The sequence below is a fragment of the Hemiscyllium ocellatum genome, chromosome 48 (genome assembly GCF_020745735.1).
Source record: "Hemiscyllium ocellatum isolate sHemOce1 chromosome 48, sHemOce1.pat.X.cur, whole genome shotgun sequence".
Taxonomy (NCBI): Eukaryota; Metazoa; Chordata; class Chondrichthyes; order Orectolobiformes; family Hemiscylliidae; genus Hemiscyllium; species Hemiscyllium ocellatum.
The window spans coordinates 10183943-10197610 of record NC_083448.1 but is presented as its reverse complement, the minus strand read 5'-3'; the positions used below and the strand labels follow the sequence as shown (position 1 = coordinate 10197610).

The 13668-nt window shown below is 45.1% G+C and overlaps 1 protein-coding gene and 1 pseudogene across 2 annotated transcripts in view; both read left to right on the top strand.

Annotated features, from left to right (window-relative positions):
• Positions 1-367: 367 nt before the first annotated feature.
• LOC132836904 (uncharacterized) lies at positions 368-7586 on the top strand (annotated as a pseudogene).
• LOC132836841 (disintegrin and metalloproteinase domain-containing protein 9-like) overlaps positions 7430-13668 on the top strand; it is a 122228-nt gene continuing 115989 nt past the window's right edge. For both annotated transcript variants that reach the window (XM_060856368.1, XM_060856367.1), the window contains exon 1: positions 7430-7799. In XM_060856368.1, the coding sequence (XP_060712351.1) occupies positions 7718-7799 (82 nt within the window). In that variant the 5' untranslated portion in view covers positions 7430-7717. The remainder of the gene's footprint in view (positions 7800-13668) is intronic.

The window sequence follows — 13668 nt, the reverse complement described above, 5'->3', positions numbered from 1 at the left end:
GGAGGTGGATCCTGGATGACTAAATTTTGCCAAAACACACTAGGCTTCAAGTTGGCCATGGGTGATTGGAGAGCATTAATTGGGCAGACAATTGAGTATGTGGGAGGTACAGCAGATTGAAGTGTCTGCGGGGACCACCTTAGTACCTGACTCGGACCCATTTATGCAGCATGCCACCTGTGTGGGAAGGGCAATGAGGGATAGATTCCCGATTCCACCGGGAGCGATACACTCGCTCACCTTCACAATGAAGGAGGGCGAGGAGATGCTTGCCTTTTTGGCTAGATGCAAAGGCACGTGGACAGATACTGCGGGGAGCCATCCAGGGTAAGGTCAGCTACAGACCACGTTATTTAGGAATGCCGTTATGGCAGGGATGCCTAAGGAAGTAAATGGGGCAATGGAGAGTAATCCTGATATCCCAGGGTGTTCTATAGAACAGTGGGAAAAACATTTGATGCATCACACGAAGCGATATAGGACAAAACAGAATGAAGATAAACAGAGCAATGAGTCAGCACAAGTGCAGTTGCTGAAGTTACAGCTTGATGAGGCTAGACGGAAGGTTAATGAGACAAAGAAAGCCTCCCAAAAGATGACTAATCAGATGGTGCAGCAGCTGTTGCCACAAAATAACCGGGAGAGTCTAGACCCGCCACCTGATTCGACGCCATATTACCCCCTTTATGGGGGCAGACCAATAGCTGTTCCAGGAGGAATGCGTGGTAGAGGAAGGGGCTGTGGAGGAGTCAGAGGTTAGCCACTGGACACTTGTTTTGAATGTGGCCAACCTGAGCACTGGAGAAGAAAATTGTCCCCGGTTGTGGGGCCCCCAGGGACGCCAGGGATTGATCCGAGGACAGTATGTCCCCTTAAATCAGCCTCCTAATCTGCCTTTGACATTGCCACTGATCACATCAGTGGCCGGACAGACCTTTTATCACCAATATATTTCATCACCTGCATGCCCTGTGAATTTGATGGGACGTGACTTGCTGGTGAGATGCAGGGTCTCAGTTCTGTGCGAACCAGACAAACTCGTAGTGACCTTTCCAAATGGCTATTCTGTTAATTGTTCGATGGCGATGGTTCACTCTGGACCCCAAATTATATTATCACCAGACACATCACCAATGGCAGAAGGGCAGTGGGCAGATATATACTGGGGACTCCTTGAACCTGAGAAAGGGCAGAATAACGGCATACAGTCTTTATATAACCAAGGGCGACCCTGGGTTCAGATGCTGCATCCCTATGCTCCTCCTGCAGATCCCCTTCATGTGACCCTATATCACGACAGATGACAATACATCTATGCGCATGCATTCAATCAACACCTAGAAGGTGTGGTGGGTGTTGTGGAACTAACTCTGGAACAGTTGGAATGGTATGAGATATCTGAAGAAGCTATACCGCATTTCACATTGGCAGTGCATGCTGAATATCAGGCCAAAGATCTGGGAATCATGTCCAAACGCTTGATAGAGCTAACTGATTGGGTTTGGACTCAGATACCCGGTTTGCAATATTCACCCTCAGTTGAAGGTTATAGACTAGTGCACAGAACAACTGACAAGGTGTTGCTGGAACATAGGCAGATTGAAAGGGTTCATGGCAGGGAAAAGACGGACCATCCACAGGCCGCAGCGATGCTTGATACGCTACCGGATGCCTTGTGGTCAGCAGGTTCAATGGACGTTGGTTACTGCAAACACGTCGCACCAATCACATTCGATTTCATAGACCACACTCCAATTTGGCAGAGACAATACCCACACAAACCAGAGGCTGAAGTCGGCATCGCCGACACAATTGAAGGATTGGTAGCAGCAGGGATGCTAGAACCCTCTCAGTCAGCCTGGAACACTCCTATCTTACCTGTAGAGAAGCAGAATACAGGCAAATATAGGATGGTGCATGATCTTAGACGGATCAATAGTGTCGTTTCGACTCCAACAGTTCCAGTCCCAAACTCCTATACTGCGATGTCTGTGCTGACCCTGACCATAAGTGGTTCTCGTGCATTGATCTGGCCAACGTGTTCTTTTGTTTGCCCCTAGCTGATTATTTCAGGGACATTTTTTCGTTCACCTATAAAGGCCAACAACTTCGTTATACAAGGATCCCTCAGGGGTTTATTAATCACCTGGGGTGTTTAATCAGGTACTGAGACAGCAGCTGAAGGATCTGATGCTCCCAGACGGGGTAGGATTGTTTCAATATGTGGATGACATTCTTTTGGCGGCACCCGACCATGTTTTTTGTTTGGCAGATACACACTCATTGCTGTTACCCTTGTATAACGTCGGTTTCAAAGTTTCACGGGCTAAATTACAATGCTGCAGACGAACGGTGTCTTTTTTTGGGCAGAGTTATTTCCAGTAAGGGAACAGGTGTGTCTCCATCCGATAGATCATCTATTCTGCATCATGCCAAACCAGTCACTGTAAAAGACATGCTCTCATTTCTTGGGTTGGCAGGGTACAGTAGACAATTTGTTCCCTCATATGGAGAACTTACTTTTCCTCTAAGGGCCATGGTAAATGAGCAAGGCATGAGAAATTTGTCGGCCCATTTGCAGTGGACCACGGAGGCAGACGAAAGTTTCATATCTCTTAAACAGGCCCTAACGCGGGCTGCTGATTTAGCGGTCCCGGATTATAAAGAGCCATTTTGCCTTGATATTTCTGAAAAAGCACACACAATAAATGGTGTTCATTTTCTGGAAAAAGGGGGAGGCAGGCAAGTGCTGATGTATGTAAGTGTTACCCTTGACCCAATAGAGGACAGGTACCCGCCATGTACAAGACATGTAGCAGGGGTAGCAAAAATTCTCCAAAAGTTAGCACATATAGTCATGGGCCATTCACTAACAGTACTGACGACACATAGTATAGTGGCCTATGTGAACTCAACAGCCTTTACAATGACGGCACTGCGGCAGATCAGGTTAGAGAAAATTCTGAGTGTACCACATTATAATTTTTACACATGAAGGAATTAACATGGCTGATAAGATGGGAGAAGGAGAGCCACATATGTGTGAGGAAAGGGCACAGAGAGACGCCAAAGTTAGGCCAGATTTACAGGCAATTCCATTAGTAGACCCAGAAGAAGTGCTGTTCACGGATGGTTGCTGTTACAGACATCCAACTGAGGGACTTAAAGCAGCCTAGGCAGTGGTGCGACAGACAAGTGAGGGATTTGAAGAAGTGTTGGTAGGAAAAGTGACAGGCAAAGAATCAGCCCAATTGGCTGAACTACAGGTAATGAGTGAAAATTATATCAGAGAATGTTAAACGTGTTCAGAATATAATGTAAAAGCAACAGTGAAACCACAAGGGGGAAAATTTCCTCTCCCAAGAATGCCAGGTCAGGAAAGAGTGATTGACTACACTGACATTGTAGAGAGAGTAAACGGATGCAGGAACCTTTTGGTACCAGTGGATGCATACACTGGTTGGCCAGAAGTGATACCTGCGAAAAAGGAAGATGCAAAGACAGTGATTAACTTTTTGATAAACCAATATATTCCAACGCATGGGTTTCCAAAGAAAGTCAGGTCAGATAATGGCACACATTTTAAGAATAAAGACCTGCAAGAAGTAGAAGCAGCTTTAGGATTGAAACATGCATTTGGAACGGTGTACCATCCTCAGTCACAGGGAAAAGTGGAGAGAATGAACCAGTCCATAAAAGGAAAAATAGGAAAAGTGTGTGCACAAACGAAGTTAAGCTGGGTGGATGCCCTACCTTTAGCCTTAATGTCCATTAGAAGCTCAGTAAACTCTATTACAGGGTTTACCCTGTACAAGCTAACAACAGGGCAGCAGTTTCCGGGACCAGGAGCTGGAATACAGATGTTAGAGGGAGGAGTCTCAATAAGGTACAAACCTTATTACGATCAACTAACAGCTTTGGTCTCAGCTTTCTCTAAACAGGTTGGATCGGAAAAGGGGGACCTACAGACCAGGCGCCATCAACCAGAGTGGTTCCTGCTGAAGGTGATCAAACGGAAATCCACAGTAGACAGGACCTTACAAGGTGGTGGAAAGGACATTTCATGCGGTTCGACTACAAGGGAAAGGAGACACTTGGTACCATTGGAGCCAGTGTGCGGCCACAAAACCGCCAACGAGAACTCTAGAACAAATAAGAACAGAAAAAGAGTAGAAGGGTCTTAAACTTTTAATTGTTGTATAACGAATATTATGTTTATTTTAGTAATTAGCCAGCGTTATTCTAGGCTGTTAAGCTTGGGAGTTTTCACTATTTTATGTATAAGTGTTATGATACTATTAATAAGGGGATCAACCATGAGGGACAAACACACACACACAAGGTAGAGAGTCCCAGGAATAAGAGATCAATAGGACAAATGTTTAAGGGAGGCAGGGAGCCGGGTACACGTCAGACATGATAAAAAGCATGATACAATATACCAGTTTGATTTATGCCAAGTAATTGACTGTGGCCAAGATACAGGGAGCTGGAGGGAGTATGATGTATATCTACGCCATTTACTATGACCCATGCCCTTCATGGGAGGATGTATTAACATGGACTGGGGGACAATGGACCTAAGAAGTTGTCACCCTTGGATAATAGATGGGAAGTTCGAGACCATGTGAGCTTGACAAAGGGACAACTCGATCATTCCTCAGGGCTAAAAAATCCACTCTTGTTAACCCTGACAAGATTCGACACTAATCCTAGTCCCAAACAGGTACAGTTTTACCGTGGAATTGATGACGGAAGCTTTTATTTTGTAATAGGGGTTCCCCACAGCGTACCTGATGAATATAAGTTGGTAGACCAGGTAACAACAGGATTTGAGAATCTCCCAATTATTAGTGCTTTATTCCCAGTTACGCTGAATAAAAATGTTGATCGAATTAATTATGTACTCAGGCTAGCCAATCAAACTAGGGACGCTGTGGCGGGACTCTCTGAACAACTGGCAGAGACCTCATTGATGACAATACAAAATAGAATGGCCTTAGATATGTTGTTGGCAGAAAAGGGGGGAGTGTGCTCTATGTTTGGAGATCAATGTTGTACGTTCATCCCCAACAATACAGCACCTGATGGCTCGGTAACCAGAGCCCTGGAAGGATTAAGAACCTTGTCTGAAGAAATGCATGAACATTCAGGTATTGACAACCCTCTAGGAGGCATTTTCGATTCCTGGGTAGGGAAATGGAAAGGATTCATTGTGTGTTCGTGTTGTGTGGATGTTGTTGTATCCCCTGTATTAGATCGTTGTTGAATAGGGTAATTATTACAGCAATTGAAGGGAAGGCTCCACCGCCCTACCAGATGTCACAGATGGAGATGGAAACCATGGCTCTGGCAAGAGGGGAAGGTTATGCGTCGGAGAGTGAATGTGATGCATAAAACTGGTTTGTTGGTCTCATTTTCATGAGACCAAAAGGGGCAGTTGTAAGAATATATATAGCTTACCGGTAAACTTTCGAGTGGGCGTGTCCTCGGCGTTTGGAGGTCACGTGGTCCTCTGATGCGTACGCAGAGGATGATCACGTGATGCTCCGAGATGCGGGCACGGTCACGTGGTCTCCTTGTTTCTCGTTCCGGAAGAGTGGCGGGAGGTCACGTGATCAGCCGTTTCGCGCCCTGGAAGTATGCGAGTCTGCCGTTTCGCGCCTGAAAGGAGGCCGCGTGGTGCTCCTTTTCAGAGACAAAGGAGGGTCACGTGGGAGCAGACATCCGGGAATGCGAGGAGGCGGGGAATGGAGTCAGAGCAACAGCCAATTAGAAGACAATTTCACTTGAGTGATGGTATGATGTTTTGTATGGTAAAAAAGACTGGGTCAGGGACAGATATAGGTCTTTTGTTCTTTGTGAACTGACTGACTTAGTAGTTTGTCAGGGACAGAAAGGTTAAGACCCAGAGCTCTGTATACTTTATCCACTTACTGATAGAATAAAACTAAAAGTGTAAGATTAAATATCTTTTCTTATTGCTTTATTTAAAGAGCACGCAGGACTTGGCTCACACATAAAAGAAAATAAGTATGTAGATTGATTCTAAAGTCCTTCAACATTATGATTTGATTTTCTTCACTTCACAATGAATGAGTGTACCATAAGACATAGGAGTAGAAATTAGTCCATTCAGCCCATCATATCTGCTCCATGGCTGATAAGTTTCTCAACCCCATTCGCCCCACTTTCTCCTAGTAGCCTTGATCCCCTTGACAATCAAGAACCTATCTATCTCGATCTTAAATATACTCAATGACCTGGCCTCCATAGCCTTCTGAATTCCATCGATTCACCACTCTCCGTCTGAAGAAGTTTCTTCTTAACTCTGTTCTAAAAGGTCTTCCCTTTACTCTAAGGTTATGCCCTCGGGTCCTAGTCTCCCCTACCAACAGAAACATCTTCCTGACATCTACTCTGCCCAAGCCATGTTTCAAGTAGATCCTCCACCAGCCCCCCACTCCCCCCCCCACCGCCCTGCCATCCTTTTAAGTAAAGACCCAGAGCCCTCAAACATTCTTCATACATTAAGTTTCTCATTCCTGGAACCATTCTCATGACCCACCTCTGAACACGCTCCAGGGCCATTACATCCTTCCTCAGATATGGCTACCAAAACTGCGCACACGTATACCTTCAGCTGCCTGGTCCACACGTCCCCTGATCTCCTCCCTTCACCTGCCCATCTCTTTCTCATCCATCCTTTGCTTTCATGCTCCGAAAAACCTGTGCCTTTGATGAAGCTTTTGGTTTCTGTCCTAACATTTCCTTGAGGAATTCATTGTCAAATGTTGACTGATTGGAAGTCCCTGCAAAGTGCTCTGGGACTTTTTTTTAAAGAAGAATAATGCAGCACAGTATTAAACTCAGAGTTTTTTCAGTATTAAACTCTGTCCATGAAGAAACAAAACATCACCTGCACCAATTGTCTAAGAGCTACCCAATTAGCTGCAGCCGTCCGCTCTTTCCTTGCAGACACGCAGCAATTTTCTCACCTCTCATGGGAGTCATGGAGTTCAGTTTGTTCGCATCCCCCTTGCAGGTCGCGCTGCCTACAACTCACTGCCCCAAACAAATTAATTGCCTCCGGCTTTTTCAGCCTTCAATCTGCGAGGACTCATTGTTACTTTTCGTGGCACATTCTGAGAGCAGTGTCTCCTCCTCGACCAGCAGATTCTGTGCTTCTGACGACCCCCCTGGCACCATGTTCGGGGGGGGTGGGTGGAATCACGGTCTACTGCATTTTCAGGGGTTGACCTCGAACCTTTTTTTTCCCCTCTGATGGTGATACTTGCAACCCTGGAAAGTTGTCCCGAGGAGACTGATTCCTCCGCCTCGCAGAGGGGGCGCACCTCAGTCCTGTTTTGTGTGTGTGTGTGTGTTGTGGGTGGTGGTGAACTGGTAGCGCATGCGTTGGCTCAGTCGCCTCTGGGGATTATGAATGGATGATCCGAGCGGAACCGCACTTCCAAACTGCAGCAGAGAAACTATTCCCTTCAAAGCGCATCTTGTTTTTATTTTATTTTGACCGTGTGCGTTCTGCTTAGATGACAGTGGACATATCAGCCAGCTCTTCCGGATAAAACCGATTGCACCTGTGAATCGCTGCAGTGAAAGGGAAGGGTACAATGCTTTTCACACTGGCCTGTTGAAGCCTGGTCGAGCAGCGGTGGGGGGAACGCCGGCTGGGCTTTGGACGGACTGGAGACAGAACATGGCTGGAAGTTTAAGGAAACATTACGCTGCCTTTGTGCCAACTTTCACTGCATTGTTCTACCTAGTGATAGCAAAGATCGGTGAGTTACTGAGAGAAGGGGAACAGAAAAACAAAGTGACCTCTCGGAACAGCGTAATGAGAATCCTTGGGTGTGGGTAAGGCATTTTCTCAGTGCGCCAGTGTTTTTACTGGCTGCTGTCAGTTTACTGTCAGTTATTTTGGTTTCCCACTGCCGAGGTCTAGTGGTTTGAAGTGACGGTAAATACATTTGTTAACTGGAGGGTTGTTTTGTTGTGTTCGAATGAGATTTTGACAGACCGAAACTGAAATATTCCTCGCAGACTTGTCTTTTTGAAATTTGTGTCAGATTTCAGAATGACCACGATCTTGTTCCTGCTGGCCGGTTCATCGGAACAGCTTTTGGTCGAGGTCTCGTATTAGGGGAAAGACAAAAAAGAAGGGCAAATGGACGGTGTTGGATTCGCGAGTGTAAATTACTCTGGCGACCGCAGAGTAAGATGGCAATTCAGTTCGGGGCGATAGCGGATTGATCGCCAGTCCCACGCTGCGTCTCATATTGGTTTCCAGTGCCTGCCTTTCCCTTCCTGCATCTTTTCATGGGAATTCTGTGGTCCCTGTTGAAAAGGGAAGCATCGCACAACTCCCGTGGTCTTATGATGACAGAGACACGTCAAGCCGCAGTAGAATGGGGCGGGCGGACCTTGTGTAATGCATTTCTTTTTGTTTGCAGTAAGTCACGAATTCGGTGATCACTCACTCACAGCCAGTTGCTGACGCTCCCATTGACTGGCCTTGTTTTTAGTTTTGCTGATTTTTTTTTTGTTTTAAGTTGTGATGAATCATAGGAGCAGTTCCTGACGGCAGAAACCATGAGATCAGTCCCTGACATTCAGTCGTTCGACGGTTGCCTGCTTTTGAAACAACAGTGACCCCGTGGGATATAGCAAACCTCCCAGGAAATGATCCTACATTCATGTTTGGCTGAGATGTTAGCTGGAAAGGCAGGGGAGGGTGGAGCGGGATTTGCAGTGTGATTTCAGAAAACATCTGAACAGGACTGTGGGTGTAACCATTTGTTTTTAGGTAGAATTTAAGATTTGTTTGACTTTGATCAAGAAATATTAAAGTCTCCCCCCCCCCCCCTTTGTTTCAATTCAATGGAGATGAAGTCAACAGCGATTCATGAGTTCCCCTTAAGTTCTCTGATTCCGAAGCTGTGTACCATGGATATTGACTTTTCAAGGCTGTCTCAGGTTCTGGCGCTCTGATTATACTTTATGGATGTGATTGTAAACACCAGAAAATCATCGCACAATTGTCTGTAATAGATTTGATTTATTATTGTCGCATGTACCAAAGTATGATGCAAAATTGTTTTGTATGCAGTACAGGCAGATCAAACATAAAAGGTGATTGAACAGAGTGAGGAATACTAAGTTTGAGGCGACAAAGAAAATGCCTAAAAGCCAGAATAACATTGGACTTGAAATCCATTCGTAAGTCTTAATCGTGTTAATCTACAACATTTTCAGCCTGACAGTGTTCATAGAATCCCCATAGTGTGGGAACAGGCCCTTCGGCCCAACAAGTCCACACTCTTACTCTGAAGAGTTACCCACCCAGACCCATTCCCCTACATTTGACTCCTGACTAATGCACCCAACCTACACATTCCTGAGCACTGTGGACAATTTAGCATGGCCAATTCACTGAACCCGCACATCTTTGGATTCTGGGAGGAAACCCACACAGGCATAGGGAGAATGTGCAAACTCCACTTAGTTGCCTAAGGTTGGAATTTAACCCAAGTCCCTGGCGCTGTGAGGCAATTGTGCTAGCCTCTGAGCCACCGCGCCACTCCAATCTTGACAGAACGATGTGTTTAAGAGTGGGGAAGAAACTGTTCTTTAACCTGTTAGTATGTGTTCAAGCTTTTGTATGTTCTGCCTGATGGAGGCAGTTGGAAGAGATCCTAACCAAAATAGGAAAGGTCTTTGTTGGGTGCCTTTCCGAGGCATTGAGAAATGTAAATGGAGTCAGTGGATGGAAATTTGGCTTGCGTGATGGTCTGGGCTGCATTCACAACTTTCTGTAGTTTCTTCAAGTCCTGGGTAGAGCAGGTGCATACCAAGCTGTGATACATCTACATAGAATGTTTTGTATGGTGCATCAGTAAAAGTTGGTGAGAGTCCCTTCAGACTTGCTGAATTTCCTTAGCTTCCTGATAAAAATACATTGTTGTGCCTTGACTGTCACATCAATGTGGATGGTCCAGATCTGATTGTTGCTGATAGTCACTTACAGGAACTTGAAGCTCTCAATCATGTCCACCTCGGCTCCGTTTAATGTAGATATGGGCATCCCCCACTTCCTGAAGTCTCTGATCAGCTCTTTAGTTTTGCTGACATTCAGAGAGAGATTTAAGAGACGAGGTTTACTCATGATTTTCTCTGGAGCATCGGAGACTGAGGGGTGACCTTATAGAGGTTTACAAAATTATGAGGGGCATGGATAGGATACATAGACAAAGTCTTTTCCCTGGGGTCGGGGAGTCCAGAACTCGAGGGCATAGGTTTAGGGTGAGAGGGGAAAGATATAAAAGAGACCTAAGGGGCAACTTTTTCACGCAAAGGGTGGTATGTGTATGGAATGAGCTGGCAAAGGAAGTGGTGGAGGCTGGTACAATTGCAACATCTAAGAGGCACTTGGATGGGTATATGAATAGGAAGGGTTTGGAGGGATATGGGCCGGGTGCTGGCAGGTGGAACGAGGTTGGATTGGGATATCTGGTCGGCATGGACGGGTTGGACTGAAGGGTTTTTTTTCCATGCTGTACATTTCTATGATTCTATGATTATGTAGCCAAATTTCATCCAACTCCATCGAAAGGTTTGCAGACGACACCACAATGTAGGTTCAATGTCTCATCATTGGTTGAGAGTCAAAGATGAAGGGCTCTGGCCCGAAACGTCGAATTTCCTGTTCCTTGGATGCTGTCTGACCTGCTGTGCTTTAACCAGCAACACATTTTCAGCAAAGAGTGCAGTAGGTCAAGTAACATCTGAAGAGGAGGAGAGTTGATGTTTCGGGCATGAGTGGGAAGGACAATTGGGGATTGGGGGTTGGGGATGTGGCTGAGGAGAAGGTAACTGGGCAAGTGATAGGTGGGGTTGCAAAATACTTTGCATCCCAAGTGACTTGCTGTTGTGTTCATACTATGAAACAAACTTTGAAACTCACCTGCTGAGGATTAACCTCAAGTCAAATCAGTCAGTTGATACTGGAATTCGATCCTGCTCACCATTGTTTCTGTATAGTCATGAAGGTCACTTCTGAATCACCAGTGGAGGTAGTTGTGATAAAAAAAATAACTCAAAGCAAGTCAGCCAAGTCTATATTTAAATGCAGATTTGTGGACTGCAGAGCTCAGTGAGTGGGAAGTCTTTGCCAGATATATCTGCTAGCAATTTGAGCACCACCCTGTTTTGGGATTTTCTTTACTCTCTTCGGTTCTAAATTTTCCTCCTCCTTTCTCCACATGGAATGAGGCTGTACATGTTGCCAGGTTGAAGGTGATACTTTGCAGGGTTGCTCATGAGAAGCTGAATTTCTTTGAGTGCAGCCCACGTTACCTGCTTTCTGTCTATTCCTCTTTGTGTTTTTAGTCTGAGATTTTCAGCTTGGCATTGTACATCTTGACAGAAGGATGTTTAAGTTGAGGCAGAAAACAAAGCATCTTCCACTTCCAAACTCCTCATTCCCATCCCCCACTCATTTTCTGAACTGGCCAAGTCTTATTGATATGGCCTTTGTCCTTGGAACTTCAACCAAACATTTTGTGTGCAGAATTGTGAGATTTATGAAATTTGATTTTTGGCCTTATGTAAGGTTTGCCTCAGCTGAGTGGGTGGGGTTAACTCTCAAATCAAATGGCAAAGTAATTTCCTTCATGAATGGCAAATTAATTAATTGAATATAACATGAAAAACTTGGAATAATTTCATTGGTGATTTCCTCAGGAAAACGTGGTAACAGTTTGGATCACTAAGTTCATAGAGTCTTAGAGATGTACAGCATGGAAACAGACCCTTCGGTCCAACCCATCCATGCTGACCGGACATCCCAATCCAATCCAGTCCCACCTGCCAGCACCCAGCCCATATCCCTCTTAAACCCATCTGAACCATATACCCATCCAAATACCTCTTAATTGTACCAGCCTCCACCACTTCCTCTGGCAGCTCATTCCACACTCTGAATGAATAAGTTGGCCCTTAGGTCTCTTATATATCTTTCCCCTCTCACCCTAAGCCAATGCCCTCTAGTTCTGGACTCCCCAACCCTAGGGAAAAGACTTTGTCTATTTACCCTATCCATGCCCCTAATTTAAAACAGATCAATATTGAAATAACTCTAGATGCTCGTGTAATGTTACCAAATCACCTTTTATTTCCAGAGGCATAGTACTTCAAGTTGATGCGTCTTCCTCAAAACCAACTGTCACAGCGAACAGACCCTCTGTCACTCTCTGTTTATATTTGTCAGCTAGAGCTCTCTGGACCAGATTAACAGCCTCAATCAAGGAACTCTTATTCTATGAGTTCCAACTGGCTGACCTTGTTACAATCACAACAAATAGATTTCAATTTGTTAAGTGTAATGGGGGATTTGAGGCAAACGCAGGTATGTGGGGTTAGATGACAGATTAGTTGTGATCTCACAAAATGGCAAAACTGGTTTGAGGAGCTAAATGTGTTAATGGTGAGTTTGCTGGGAGGACTGTTGAATTGGTGTCTTCACTTCTAGCTTATGCAAAAGGGGAGTAGCAAGGGGGTCCCTTTTCTGATTGCTGTGCAGTAACCCTTGACTGAAGATGTGCATGATTGGATTGAATTTAATTGTGATGAACCTTTCTAAGCCCTCCTGTTAATCCAGCTACAAAAAAAAAGTATTGTTCAACAACACGTAAATATATTGCAGTTTTCTGGGATTTTTGTTGTGCATAAATTTGTTATCGTAGATCCTACATTACAAGCATGACCTCAATTCAAGGGAGTACTGTTGGCAGTAAAGTGCACTGGGATATCCTCAAGTTGTGGAAACTGCTAGAGCAATTGCAGAAAGTAAGAGACATGATGATGATTTTCTCTTAGGTTCAAGTGAATTTTCAGGAATATGCAACAGGATATGGGCATGTAGAATTAGTTCTGCTCAGGTGGCACCATCATGGATTGACCTGGCAAAGCAAATTGTTTCCATGTATTTTATGATGTTTAAAGTCTGGTTGAAGATTTGTAGCTCGGGTGTCCGTTGTTGTGGTTCTGTTCGCCGAGCTGGAAGTTTTTGCTGCAAACGTTTCGTTCCCTGGCTAGGGAACATCGTCAGTGCTATTGGAGCCTCCTGTGAAGCACTGCTTTGATGTTTCTTCCGGTATTTATAGTGGTTTGTCCTTGCCGCTTCCAGGTGTCGGTTTCAGCTATAGTAGTTTGTATGTGGGGTCCAGGTCGATGTGTCTGTTGATGGATGTTCTTGCCGCTTCTGGGTGTCAGTTTCAGCTGTAGTGGTTTGTATATGGGGTCCAGGTCCATGTGTCTGTTAATGGAGTTTGTGGATGAATGCCATGCCTCTAGGAATTCCCTGGCTGTTCTCTGTCTGGCTTGTCCTATGATGGTAGTGTTTTCCTAGTCAAATTCATGTTCCTGGCTGTCTGAGTGTATGGCTACTAGGGATAGCTGGTCGTGTCGTTTTGTGGCTAGCTGATGTTCATGGATGCGGATTGTTAGCTGTCTTCCTGTTTGTCCTATATAGTGTTTTGTGCAGTCCTTGCATGGTATTTTGTAAACTACGTTAGTTTGGCTCGTGCTGGCTATTGGGTCCTTTGTTCTAGTGAGTTGTTGTCTGAGTGTGGAAGTTGGCTTGTGTGCTGT